General features: G+C 41.2%; 1 protein-coding gene across 3 annotated transcripts in view; it reads right to left on the bottom strand.

Moving 5' to 3' along the window:
* The window catches only part of Scgdelta (sarcoglycan delta), a 257,268-nt gene extending 244,587 nt beyond the window's left edge, over nucleotides 1-12,681 (bottom strand). The window contains exons 1-2 of one of the 3 annotated variants that reach the window (XM_083045890.1): nucleotides 11,567-12,681; nucleotides 9,238-9,420 (exon numbers count right to left, since the gene is read on the bottom strand). In XM_083045890.1, coding sequence (XP_082902016.1) covers nucleotides 9,238-9,414 — 177 coding nt within the window. In that variant the 5' untranslated portion in view covers nucleotides 9,415-9,420; nucleotides 11,567-12,681. Of the gene's footprint in view, nucleotides 1-9,237; nucleotides 9,421-11,414 lie in introns of all 3 variants that reach the window. The other 2 variants (XM_083045889.1, XM_083045893.1) reach the window with 2 other exon arrangements.
* Between the last annotated feature and the right edge of the window lie 426 nt (nucleotides 12,682-13,107).

The raw sequence follows: 13,107 nt of genomic DNA, 5'->3' as shown, positions 1-13,107 counted from the left end.
GCTGCGACTTCCCCCTGCATGTGCATGCGAATCGATCGAAAAGGTGCGAGAAGTGGTCGAGATCGAGCGATGCGCCAGCGACGTGAAATTAACTCGATGAGATATTCCAATGATAAACGATAACGATACTCTTCAGTCTGTTTTTTTAATTTAATTATTTTAAATTAAAAAAAAACAAGAATAATTAATGCAATTCTATGCTAAATAAATATGGAATTTACAACATTAATTTGTACACCTTTTATATAGACTATAGGTATTAATTATTTTTTACTTTTTATTTTCACTTTTGTATTTATCTTTGCTTTAATTTTATCCAAAGATTTGTTGTAATTTACAATATTTTTGATAAAATTAATTTCGATAAAATTAATACCGTTAAAATTATTTTTTTTTTTAATTTTACATTACCCTCGATTATTGATGAATATTTGTCGCAAAGATCGCGCGAACTAAGCAAGCCAGCTTGTAATTTTCTTGGTGGATTGCGTCATTCGTTGAGAACAGTAAAAAAAAATAAGGCTCGTTAAAAAATACTTTCTTTTCCCGGATATACTAGGTGCAATCAATTTCCGGCCGGTGCGCAAGTTACGACCATTAATAAATCACACTTTAACGTTTGTCGCATATAACGTTAGTCTTTGAACCAACGAATGGGAGAAATGTGTATCACTGTTTATTACTTATTCAAGCTAATGAGAGGAAGGGGGCAAATTACGAAGGAAGCGAATCAGAGTAAATGTTTGGCGACAAGCGCCGCTGTATTTCCCAATATCTGAAACATTTCTTCGAGAATAAATAATTTAATTCTGAGTATTTTATTCCGTTAATACAGTGACTACAAAATTACGTGTTAAAATTTATGTTATACTGTTCCATTGACACATATAAATATATCACATATCAATATATGTGCAATTTGTCATTTTTTGTTGCCTTTTTTATTTTTGACATTTTGCACGTCAATACGAAATTGTGCGATCGCAACATTCATCACATCTGTATAGAAAGGAGAAAGAAAGAGAGCAAGAAATAGACGCAGTGACATACTTTCTATTGAAGCAGTCTTATGATTGTATCCCCGGAGACGTATATCAGATATAATTCAGGATTCCTCTCTCTTTCTTATTTTTCGTGGAAACGTGTCCCGGCATTCCGCTTGACTCTACGGCATCTCAGAACCTTCATGATGAACACGCGTTACTGATATCACTCTAACATAATTCAATATTTCACGGAGCGCGATGAATATACAACGTGCCGCGCACCTGAACCAAAATTAGATTCCAAATTGTCTGTGTATGTGTATGAATTATCAAGCTATTTCAAATATCGAGTACAATTATTTTTTCAAACGGCGGAACGATATCGGAAGAGTTTGCAGGTGAATCCGATAAATAACGCAGAATTTCTGGGACACTGCGTAAACAAAAATTAGACGGAATTGTATGCCATTAGGGACGCTTGAAGGGTCACAAAATCGAATAATGTACGTTTACAAAGCGAATATGTAAAGGGCGTTTACATCCTTCTTGCGGCGTATAAGAAAGCTTACAGCGGCAATCTGGGCGAAAAGGAGCATAAGAGAGAGGGTGAGAAGTGAGAGAGAGAGAGACAGAGAAGGTTATTAAGGAGATTATGGACGGGTCGTTGCGCGAACTTCAAAGGACCAATTCCCATTTTCAATTTGCTTCGGGGCAGGGAGAGAGGGGACGACGGAGACGAAGAAGGAGCTCCGGCAGGGGGTCAAAGCCAAACCATTCTACCGACGGTTAGATCCTTGCCGTCCGAGCGTTAGGTTCCGGTATCGTATTCTCGGCCGAAGAATTCCGTTTTCAAGAGTTTTCCCTCGTAGCTATCTACTTATCTACTTGCGGAGGAGAATTGCGACTTGTAGGAAGCCGACAACGCGGCAAGACGGAGAAACGCGCGTGTCGTTCTTATAAATACGTAAATGAAATGTGCCCCCGTGTCTAACCGCGTGCACCTTCACCTGTCGCGCTCAACACGCGCGAGATAGGAATGTCGCCTTTTGTCTCAAAGCACCGTATTTCGCCGAGACGAAACGACGTCGCTCTGTTCCGGACTAATTCCGCGCCGAAGGTACATTATCGAGTTTTATGCTCGACACGATCGATTCGAAATTGTCATGTAAAGACACTCATCGCGCGCGCGAATAATTCCTTACGTAACAATTTTTAATCTTGAAATTTATAAAAAGAAATTGCAAACTCTAATTTTGTCCAATAAGTAGAGCATTTTTATTTATAATATATTGCCCAAGTCTCTGACGGCGTTTCAAATTATTCCGTAAATAATCTGAAAGAATCTTTTGAACGAACTTTGAAAATGGGCTTCCACCGAAACTCTCTCTCCGCCATGAATTTTCAAAACGCGCGACAACTTCGCTAAAAACGTGAGAGATCTCAAAGATATTCAACTATCGGGAATATTCGAAGCAAATTTTAAACCCCGTACATTTATCTTCAGCTACGATTTTACAATAACGTTGAATACATTTTAGAAAATACGCGGGCTAAAGTTTTTCTTTATACAATCTTATTTCGTCCTAATTAATTTGCATAAAAATTTATATAAAAATAATAATAATCCAGATATACATTATCGCAATCGCAGTATGTCTTTCCTTCGTTCATTGTGTGACAAAAGAAACGTAGCTCAATGCAACGTGAGTAAAGGGTTATTTAACCCTTGTAAACGCTTTTTTGACAGCGTCTGACAATCCGTTGACATTCGATCGCCGCGAAATGCCAGTGTCATTCGCGACCAACAATCGTTTCGACCCGGCAACCATCAATCTCTCGTCCGAATGGCACTAATTCAGCGCTCTTGGTCTTTCCGCGGTCTCCTCGTCAATCCCGAACTTTGTACACTCTCGCCACTTAGGCGACGTTATATAGGGAACAGAAAGACATTTCGTTCGTGCCGGCAGTCGAATAAATAGCCGTCCATACATCAACGTTCCCGCAATTGCGGGATTTTCGTAGCATAAGTCGCCTTAACATTGTCTATAATCGATGGCTGAAGCGCATTTGGCACTCGTATTTAGACACCTTTGAAACTATCGAGAATGTCTATTTAGTACACCGATCAAAATACGAATGATTTTTAAAGACCTTGAATTATTTATTCTATGCTATCTATGTTTGTCTCTTTAAAATATTATCTAATATATTTTTTATATATTTCTTATCTAATATAGCTACATGTGTACGGTTTATTAAATTTAAAATTGTCTAGTATCGATCAAAGGTTTATGAATGGTATGGAATAATTTAAAGAAGCTAAAGAAGAAAACGCGATGAAATAAACGTCGGCAAGATCTCTTATACGAATTCCAAAATACGGCATTTCAACGGACGAAAGTAGTTATATATTATTATTCTTATATCATCGTCGGAGATGGTGATGCTATATACGTAAGCGAGACCGCGAGGATCGAGCCGATAATTTCCACAGCACGGGCAAAGTGTAGAAGAAGCCCAAGAAGAAGTCCCATTCATCCGGCGCTCGCACCGGAAACTGACAAAACAGTTGATACGCCATGATATAGCAGGTCACGGGAATACGAATGGACATGGGTGGATATACGAGGCGCGAATGGCGCAGGAGAAGAGTTTGAGGAAAAGTCTACGGTCCCAGGTACAAGAGAGAGAAAGAAAGAAAAAAAAAAGTGATATGAGAGATGACTGAGAAAGAAAGAGAAACGATGGCAAGAACGCCAGGCAAGAAAGTGACGGCGAAATGGTGAGGGCGAAAAAAAAAATATTCGCGAATACGAGCGACGATCCCGGCGGCACAGACAGAGAGAGAGAGAGAGACGGGGGAAACACAGTAAAATGTCATCGAGCGATCCTGATTTACGGCGCAGGGAAATCGGCGAGGGAACTTGGAGCCGACTCCGCGCGGCCGGAAACCGAGAAATTTTCGCTCGTTCGAACTTTCATCGGTGCGCTTCGCGGACGGTGCTTTGCGATAAAAAATGTAGACGTTCCCAGGCGTCGTTCCTCTTCAACCGAGATTGGCGAAGGAACCAGAGGGGAAAGAGGGGTGATGACGACGCGACGGGAGGGGAAATTATTTTCGATCGGCCGTGAAACGGTTAGGAAATTAAACGAGACGCTGTTCGCGAGATTGGGCCGCATCAGCGGAGATAAACGCGAGAGAGAGAGAGAGATATTAATTTTTTATTTTTAAGTCAACATAGGTGGCGATGTTTTATGTGTCGGCATAAATCTGTATTCTCGTGTAAAACGCGAGAAATTGCGTTAGTATATTGTTGAATGATGCTTATGGTCTGCTCTAATACTAACATAGTACGAAACTAATTTTCCAGATTACATCGATCCTTCCTCTAAAGAAGACGTTTACAGCCATGTTAACAAGAAAAGCTTAAATAATAAAATATGTATTTAATATTGCTATGTATATTTTAATGCGTAATGAACATCAGCAAAGAAAAAACATTATAATATTTAATTTTATCCAATTTGTGGAAATTTCTACATTCCAAAAAATTGTCACGATGGTCGAACAATATTACGAAATAGTTGCTATTACAATCACTATTATTCATTTAATTGTTCCTCCGCTTTTCGGCAAGTGACAATGGAGATTACGCGACAAATACAATCCCTTATCGTCTTTCAAAGTGCAACCGAGAATTCCGGCACGCGGAACACCGGTATAAATTGCGGCGCACAATTAGCCGGTTAACTACCAATTAGTAAAGGAAGCTTGTATCTCACTTCGAAATATCGCGGCGCCAACCGCGATGGAAACAATATTTGTCTTTGATTACCTTAGTGGTGTTTACATAACGGAGTAAATAATACCTATTCCATCGAACGCGAGCTCTCGCGCCATATCGATTACATCCCCCCGTTCAATTGCGCTCGAAAAGGTACCCGTACTCTTCGCAATTCCGACGCTAATTACCGAATTACCACTCGAATTAAGACCCATTACGTATGATTGGCCCACTTATCGACCGTCGAAGAACCAACGGCGCGACAACGCAAGTCATTACGTTTTCGAGTTAATACGCGAGACGGAGAGTGCTTCTTAATTCCCTCCGGCTTAAATTATTGATCAATCGAACGAGTAGTAATCCATTCATTTCCAGTTAATTTACATTTATTCGATAGATAAACATTGTTAAAAGAAAGAGTATAATTTGCAATTTAATGCGTGGAATAATATTCTGGAATATAGAGAGATGGATCTCGGGGTTTGAATTTTTTAATTCTGAGACAGATTTTATTATTCGCGATATATACATGATTTTTGATTGTATTCAATTAATAGCTAATGGCGTTCTTCAATATTGCCGGGCTTGTACACAATGTACAAAATTGCGGTTTAAATTTGGACGAAATGTTGAATGTTTTATAATGAACAAAAAGAGAGAATAATTTAATTTAAATATTACGCTTTGAGAGAGATGTAATATCACTAAATTGACAATATTATTGTCACACATTTTCGATACTTAAAAAAATTTACTAACTCTTTATTTATTATTTTTCCTCATATTGATAAAAAAAGTTTATATAAATACGTAAATACAAAACAATATGTTGTATCGTAAATACAAATATAAATACAATATGTTAATTATGTATATGTTATTTTAGATGGATATTAAAACAATTTACGATTCGATATTTGTTTTTTTAATAATTTTTTTTATATCCACACACACAGTTTATCTTTCTCAGAATAATTACAAAATATGAGAAGCAAAAATTATATCGTACAATACGTGGTATAAATAAAATTTATCAATCTCCAAGCAATATAAAATACAGTTCAGATTTCAAGAGTGAGATCCAGCTAGAAATTCTCCTGAAATTTCGAAATAACCTATCATCTCGTGAAAAGAGTACCTGTATAAAAGCGCTTCGGAGTTCTCTCTTGGTAAATATAGACTCGGGTCGCGGTCTGAAAGGGTTAGAATCAGCCGTCGATTTATGATCAGGGCACTTGCCGCCTTTTACATACGTCGCGACAGAAACACGGCGCGCGAATGAAAGGCGCAACCGTGCGGTGAGGTGAGGTGGTCGATAATTTTGGCGGTGAAATTCTCGAAGGCTTCGTAACGACTTTCATCCGGCGCGGCTGAATAACTATGCAAATGCACCCCATCCTGTACCCCTTTAGAACTTAAGCGAGGGAGATCGCGGGGCCGATGCCCGGCCCGGAGGAAACAAGGGGCCCGTAAAAGCCACCGCACGCACGGCCAAGATTGACCTTTCGCTCTATATGGACGGTGGACGTACATTGTGAACGCGGAGTAACGAGATCCTTACTGGGCACCTCGCACATTTCCCGCGGATATCAAATTGTCATCCGAACCGCCGGCGCGGTGATTCGTCCGCCGGAGCTTTTCCGCCTCTTCAGAAAGCCCGCGGTCGCGCTTAAAAAACGCAATTTACTTTAAACACGTTCTCTACACGCCATTTTTATTCTTCGTTAATATCTTTAGCGAGAAACGCGCCCTCGGACAATTGCGCCCTTCGAGTATCACTTTTCCATTCGTTCTCGTATTACGTATATGTATAGAGAAAAAGAAGAGAGGAAGGTACTTTCAGATCCTCTTGTGCTTTTACTTTCTTGTATTTGCGATTTTTATCCGTATCATCGACTCTAGCAGCAAATTAGTCTGCTGATACTATAATAAAGGAACTTTACTTTTATTTTTGAATTACAAAAGTAGATGAAAATGGTGGACGGGATAAATTTCAGTTAGCCTCGAGTTACGCAGCTGGTTAAATCTGCTTAGTATCGATTAGACCGAAAGGTACTAGATAATAAAATTGCATTCGCGAGACTTGACGAGAATAATCGACCTAATCTGATACGTCTGCACTAGCGGATATATAAAATGTTCAGAAATCGGCACCAGCCAATTACGGCTAACGTCTCGAAATTAATCGCGTCGTAACGAATTCTTCGTATCGAAAATCATTTCGAGTTGTCCAGGCTGTCATCAAATATTTAAACCGCGAGCGAACCAAGTCGTAGATAGATAATCGTAATGCCATTTTCAACTCCATCTTCCAGCTATAGCATTAACGTCACGTCGCGAAAATAGAATTCGCGAATTAGTCCGAAGTTGTCTCAATAATATATCCTCAATCTCTCCGTACATTGGACCGAATCTTCGTACATGCCCTGTCACGCACGTATGTATGCATACGCGCCGATACATGCATAGCAGCATATATACGAAGGCGAGCCGAAACGGTAGTCTCTCACAAGCCCGTATCCATCGCCGTTAAATTAATAACCGTGCTATCCGCGTGTACCGAACTCCTCCGAAATATCGCCCGACGCCCTCCGGGGCCCCGTCCATCCGCGTGTCGCCTCTTCTCCGGTCCATACTCCCTCTCTCTGGTCCCGCCATACAATCCACCGTATATCCCGCATATGGCTCTCGCGTGCACGCGCCACGCGAAATACGTGCGGGTGACGAGCGGAATTCAGAATTCCGTATGTGCGAGATGTTACTCGCTCCACACCGTTCCCGCAGAGCGCGGAAAGCGCGAGAGAGAGAGAGAGAGACACCCGCGTGGTCCAGCAAAGGGGGAATCACAATGCCAAAGCGAGCCCGTATCGTCGTCAGGCCGGCCGACACGACCGATAACAGTCAATGCGCTAAATGCATCGGAATTGAATCTGCTCGATTCATTTTCGCGCCAACCCGGCCCGATTCGCTTTCGCCTGTCGTCGCCTTTTAATATTTGCCCGAATGAAAAAATCTGCTCTCTTGAAATCTGAACAGTGAGCAGAGCGGAATGATAGTCAAGCTGATACTGTTTTTATGCCGATAGTTTCTCTATTTCCCTAGAGAATTCCTTGGGCAAAATTAACTTCGAATTATTCAGAGATATTATGTTGTGCAATTCGTTTATTTCATTATATTCATGTAATTAATATTCTACTTTAAGATAAAATATTTGACAATCCGCAAATTGATTTTTTTTTTTGCAAATATTCGAAAAAACGTATAATTCCAGTTAAAATAGATTAAAGAGAAAGAAAGAAATTTAGATTCCAATTTATTAAATATTAAGCCATATTCCTAAAAGGAATTTAATCCGATCTTTTACTTTGCATTAAATGAAAAATGTAGTAATATTTCAGATATAGATACCCAGGCAATTTATAATTCAAAATATGCGTGTATATTCTCTATTTTCTATTATCTTTTTTGTAAGTGGTTTATATCTCTATGTGTGTCCTATCCTACAAGGCAAATCTCCTATTATGCAAATCTATTTCACAGACTTCGAGCCCCTCGAACGACAGGTTGATTATCGACGGCTCAATTTCGTATTATTTATTTCGGCGCTTCGTCAATCTCCGTGCATTAATTATTTCGAGAATTGTCAGCTGTCGTGGCGCGAATGCCGACGCGGCGTATAGATATTTCCATGCGTCACAGAGCATTGTGCGATGCTTATGTCGGGTCCCGATTGTTGGCGTCGATGGGCTAGGCCATTTTAATTTCGATTGCGCTGTACCGACCTATATGCGTCGGCGGCATAGTTCCCCGCGTGTCGTAAAAGTCCGAATAGCTCGCGCGAATCGATCTCTCGTTATTCTCAACGGAGTAATTTCGCTCCGGCTGGTATAACGCGGACTTCCACTATAATTAAATCTCCACGTGTCCTCTGATTGCTTCATTAGCGCATTACTTGTTATTCGTTTCGTCAATGCGCAACAACGATTGCGTCACGTGAAAGAGACAAACAGAGAGACCGACCCAATGAAAATCGACGGCAAAAGAGTCGCAAATCTCGTCGAGACAACATCAAGGTACAATTGACGAGTATGAAATTGAATGATATAATTAAAGAGATCGGAAATTCCTCAGTCCATTGAATTAAACCAACTTCAGTGAAAATTGAAATGTTCTATGCACGGAATATAAAACGAAAAATATAATTTACAAAGATATTACGAACAAATCGTGTATGTGATACAGGCTTTCAAAAATATTCTTTAAAATGTCCTAATATTATAAAACAATATTTAGGACAATAATGTTAATTTTTTTCGAAAATATTCATCTCCAAACTATAAGTGCGGATATCATGCTCTTTAACTAATCTTTCAGAGTTAATGCAGTGGTTTCAAATTTGAAACCATTGTCAATAAGTCTTACACTACTTGATCGAGATATTAGGCTCTAGCCGATAAACTACATACCGTGTGTGGTGACCAATGGTGAGGCCAGGTCTTGGTCTCGTGACTGCTGCCGACCGATGGTTGACTTGCTAAAAAGACGACCCGTCTGTCGGTGCTACCGGTTCCGGTGCCACTAGTGGTCAAAAGGGCCGCCCTGGCCCTCGAACCGCCGATGCTTAACGTTGGTGACGTGTCCATTACGCCCTAAAAGCCAGACACGTTACAAGGGTCGTCGAGCCTTGAAGCGAACGTTCGTTGAATCATGGTGAACTTTGTAATGACACAAGTAACCCACTCACTCAGTCTCTCTCTCTCTTTCTCTCTGTGATAATAAATTATATATTCAAAATAATTGTGTACGTGTGTAAACTATTTTAAATCGCATATACATACGTATTTTTATTTATTTTATTTCGATTTCTAAATAATTTATTTATTCTTTAAAAATAACATTCTTTGCATATTAATAGAAAAAGTTTGCAAGATACGAGTTTATTTATCCCGAAATGCAACGATTTTTATTAAAATGCGATGCGGCTTGCATAAGAAATGTGATTTTATTTTATTACATCGAGCGGATTTCGAATATTCGCGCAAGATATATAACGACTTTCAACGAAATTCAATGAGAGTAATGAAGCCTGTTAGCTGGAGGATGAATGCGGCCAAAGGATGCTGAAAACGTGGCTTCCGCGTCGAATGTACCTACTCCTCACGAAAGATTCTTATTAATCCAAGCTTCCATACCCGTGTACTTTGGTATTCATCGGCCATAAGCAACGACTTAGATTTTAATATCAACGAGATTTTACCATGCTACATGCATATAATTAATTAAGCTCTAATAATAAATCTACTCGTCTAATCAAATCCTTTGTATTTTTGTTTCAATTATTCTGATAATAGATAATGTTAAATATTAATTGAAAAATAAAAAAGTTACATATCTATGGGGTTTTTGTCTAAATTCAAAGTTTATAAATACATAAGACATTCAATTTTAATAATTTTAATATCATCCCACACACACGAAGATGTGATATTCAACATATAACGGTAAATTATATAAAATCCATTTTACGTTTAATTAAAATAAATGATAAAGAGTAATAAGTGTCAAATGTGAAGAGCAAAAGTGCAAATTACATTCCATTACTTAATTTGAGCGAAACGTGAACTCCGAGTTAATATTTTCCAGCAACGTTTCTCACCGAGAATCACTGATTTCTTCAAAATTTCATTACCCTCTCTCTGAAATCTCCTCTTCTTTCTACATCTCTTTCTCTCTTCTTTTTTTATTTTTGTCACGCTTGCGCGACGTGGTCGCGATTCTCATAAGGATAGGATCGACATCGTCGTGGAGCATCGTGCAATATGATGATCCCTAACAACCATCCGCTACCATCGCGAATGAAATTCGTAATGAGAGTAATCGAGCTCGTTAGACCGTTGGGGATGAAAACCCCCGCGAGCCACTCGTACGTCGTTAAAACCCGCGGAAAATGGAGAGCGAGCACCGAGTACCTATATCCCGGTGCGAGGAAGAAACGCGAAGTACCGAGAGTGATTGCGTTTTTCAACGAGATTTACGGATCGTCGGGCATTAAGAGAAATGATGCGCGACCGCATCTCGCACGAACACGCGACAGACTAAAGAACGGCCTGGAACCAACCGGCAAGATCAAAATCGTTCTAATTTCGCTCTCTGATTGTGAGTTAAAATTTTCAAATATATGTATAATACATGTCGCATATCACTCGTTGAATTTTCATCAGCGCGAATATAGACCGATGTAAAGCACGAAAATTCGAACTCGTCAGAATTAGAGTAAAACGAGATATAATTGTGATATTGAAATTTATAGAGAATCTGACAAATCGATATATTTTAATAATACGAATCATATTTTTTGTAATTTTATGTGTAGTTTTCCATTTTATTTATTCAATTTAAACAGATAAATTAGATTAAATTGATAAATTCGAAAATTAAAACCGTCATTATACGTAGTTTTACACGCTTATAAATATTTCAACGTTATACTTATCCTAGTGTCGCCGTTATCCTATCGATTTCATGTCGTGGAATAAACGAGAGAGCGAGAGCGCAGGAGAGGAAGAGAAGGAAGTAGAACAAAAGCGAAGGATGGAGGATAATCGCTCTCGATGATAATCGCCCTCGTGAAATTGACCCTTACCTTCCAATTGAATCCTTCGAATACGCCGTGTGAATGTCGTCGATCTGCGTCCGAGCGTGTTAACGATCAGTCGTCGAATCAATCGTTTTCGTTAGAAGGGACCAGAGAGAGAGAGAGACGAGAGTCCGTCGAGGTCGCGTTCGAGCACTCACGTATTCAGATTTCAGCCGTTGGTCATACACCCTCGCGTCTCTCGATCCTCCACCTCAACCAGGTAATCCTCGTAGTCGCGTGCACCTAATCATTATAGCGGAGGGCGCGGGTGGCGCTGCTAGGTGTCCCTTAAATCGTTCCAACACGACGTCGGCTCCTCCTCCGCGCAATTACGAGTCATTACGAGCGGGATTCCACCGTGGCAACACACCGGGTACTCACCGGGTGCTACACGTTCAAGTATACGTGGTGGTTATTTACGGCTATTCGGCGACCGAGAGTTGCATCAGGTCTCGGCGGCAAAGTGGCCAATTTTTACTGTCATTCCTCAGGAGGATGATGATGATGAGGATGATATAAATCTAACGACAGATTCGCGCACAGAGTCGTCCCGACGCGACGGTTCGCGAAAACTCTGCCTGTCTGCCGGCGTGACGTGCTGAAGAAAGCTGTTGTCAGTCGGGGCGAAGCGGAGCGGCGTTTCCGTCTGACAGCCGCGCGCAAAATCCTGCCACCTTGTGATTTACTATCGCGTGGCTCTATCGCGGCACGAGCTCCTGTTTCGCGGTAGAATGAGTGACAAGCCTCCGAGTTTACCGAGAATCTGCGCTTCAGCCTATCCGCGGAGTAATTTCTCTCCCTTGCCGCCAAACGGATTTCAATATTACATCCCCGTCATTTTGAACGTCGTCGGTCGAATTATTACCGCGCGAACGATTACCGAGTGACAGCGACGTGTTGTGTCGTCGTCTCGCGATTCCCATCATCAGTCGCTTTGATGCTCCTCGTGGCTGCTTATAATTCGATCTTCCGATCGATCATCGACTCGCGGCTTTTCATCGCGAGCTCGATAGGAGGACTCGATCATGGCCGGGCGGAGATTTGTCGCGATTCCCGAATTCGAAATGTGCCAACGTCGATCTCTATGGTCGATCTGTCGGGACGAGTCCTAGCACAGTCATCGCTTCGCACAAGCGCCGCGTACGGAATCGCGCACGACACTGAAGCGGCAGGAAGTCTCGCGCTCGAGGCAAACCTCTCTCGCGGATTCGCGGGCTCACGTGTGAAATTCTTGCGCATGCACCGACGCCTTCCATCCTCCCCTCCTCATCCGCCCTCCGTCGGCGTTTCTCCCCATCTCGTTCTGCCCTTCGGGATCTACATCTCTTCGTTCACACTCGCCCCTTTCTTCTTCGTTCGTCTCTCCGTACAACTTTCCCCTCATCGTTTTACCCTTCCTCCTCCCCTTCTCCCTTTCCTCTTCAATGTCGCTCTCTCTTCTCTCGTCGTCTTCAGTCTCGTCGTCCCATCCCCGTCGCCTCTTCTTCCTCCGTTTCTTTCCCTTCTTCCAAGATAGCTCCTGAATCATGAAGCGACAAGTGTTTGGCGCCAAGGCAGCGCTTGTGCGGGAGTTAAAGAAGTATTTCATGAAGTAAGCGAGAGTGTATCTCGACTCACAGCTGTGGAAATGGGGTAGTATCCTTAATTGGTCCCTTCTCTGCCGTTCGGCGGACGATCGATATCGCGTCGGTAACCCCTA

Source organism: Prenolepis imparis, unplaced genomic scaffold, assembly GCF_030444845.1.
Source record: "Prenolepis imparis isolate NDT839.2.m4 unplaced genomic scaffold, iyPreImpa1.0 SCAF_9, whole genome shotgun sequence".
Lineage (NCBI taxonomy): Eukaryota > Metazoa > Arthropoda > Insecta > Hymenoptera > Formicidae > Prenolepis > Prenolepis imparis.
This window is presented reverse-complemented; position numbering and strand designations above follow the sequence as displayed.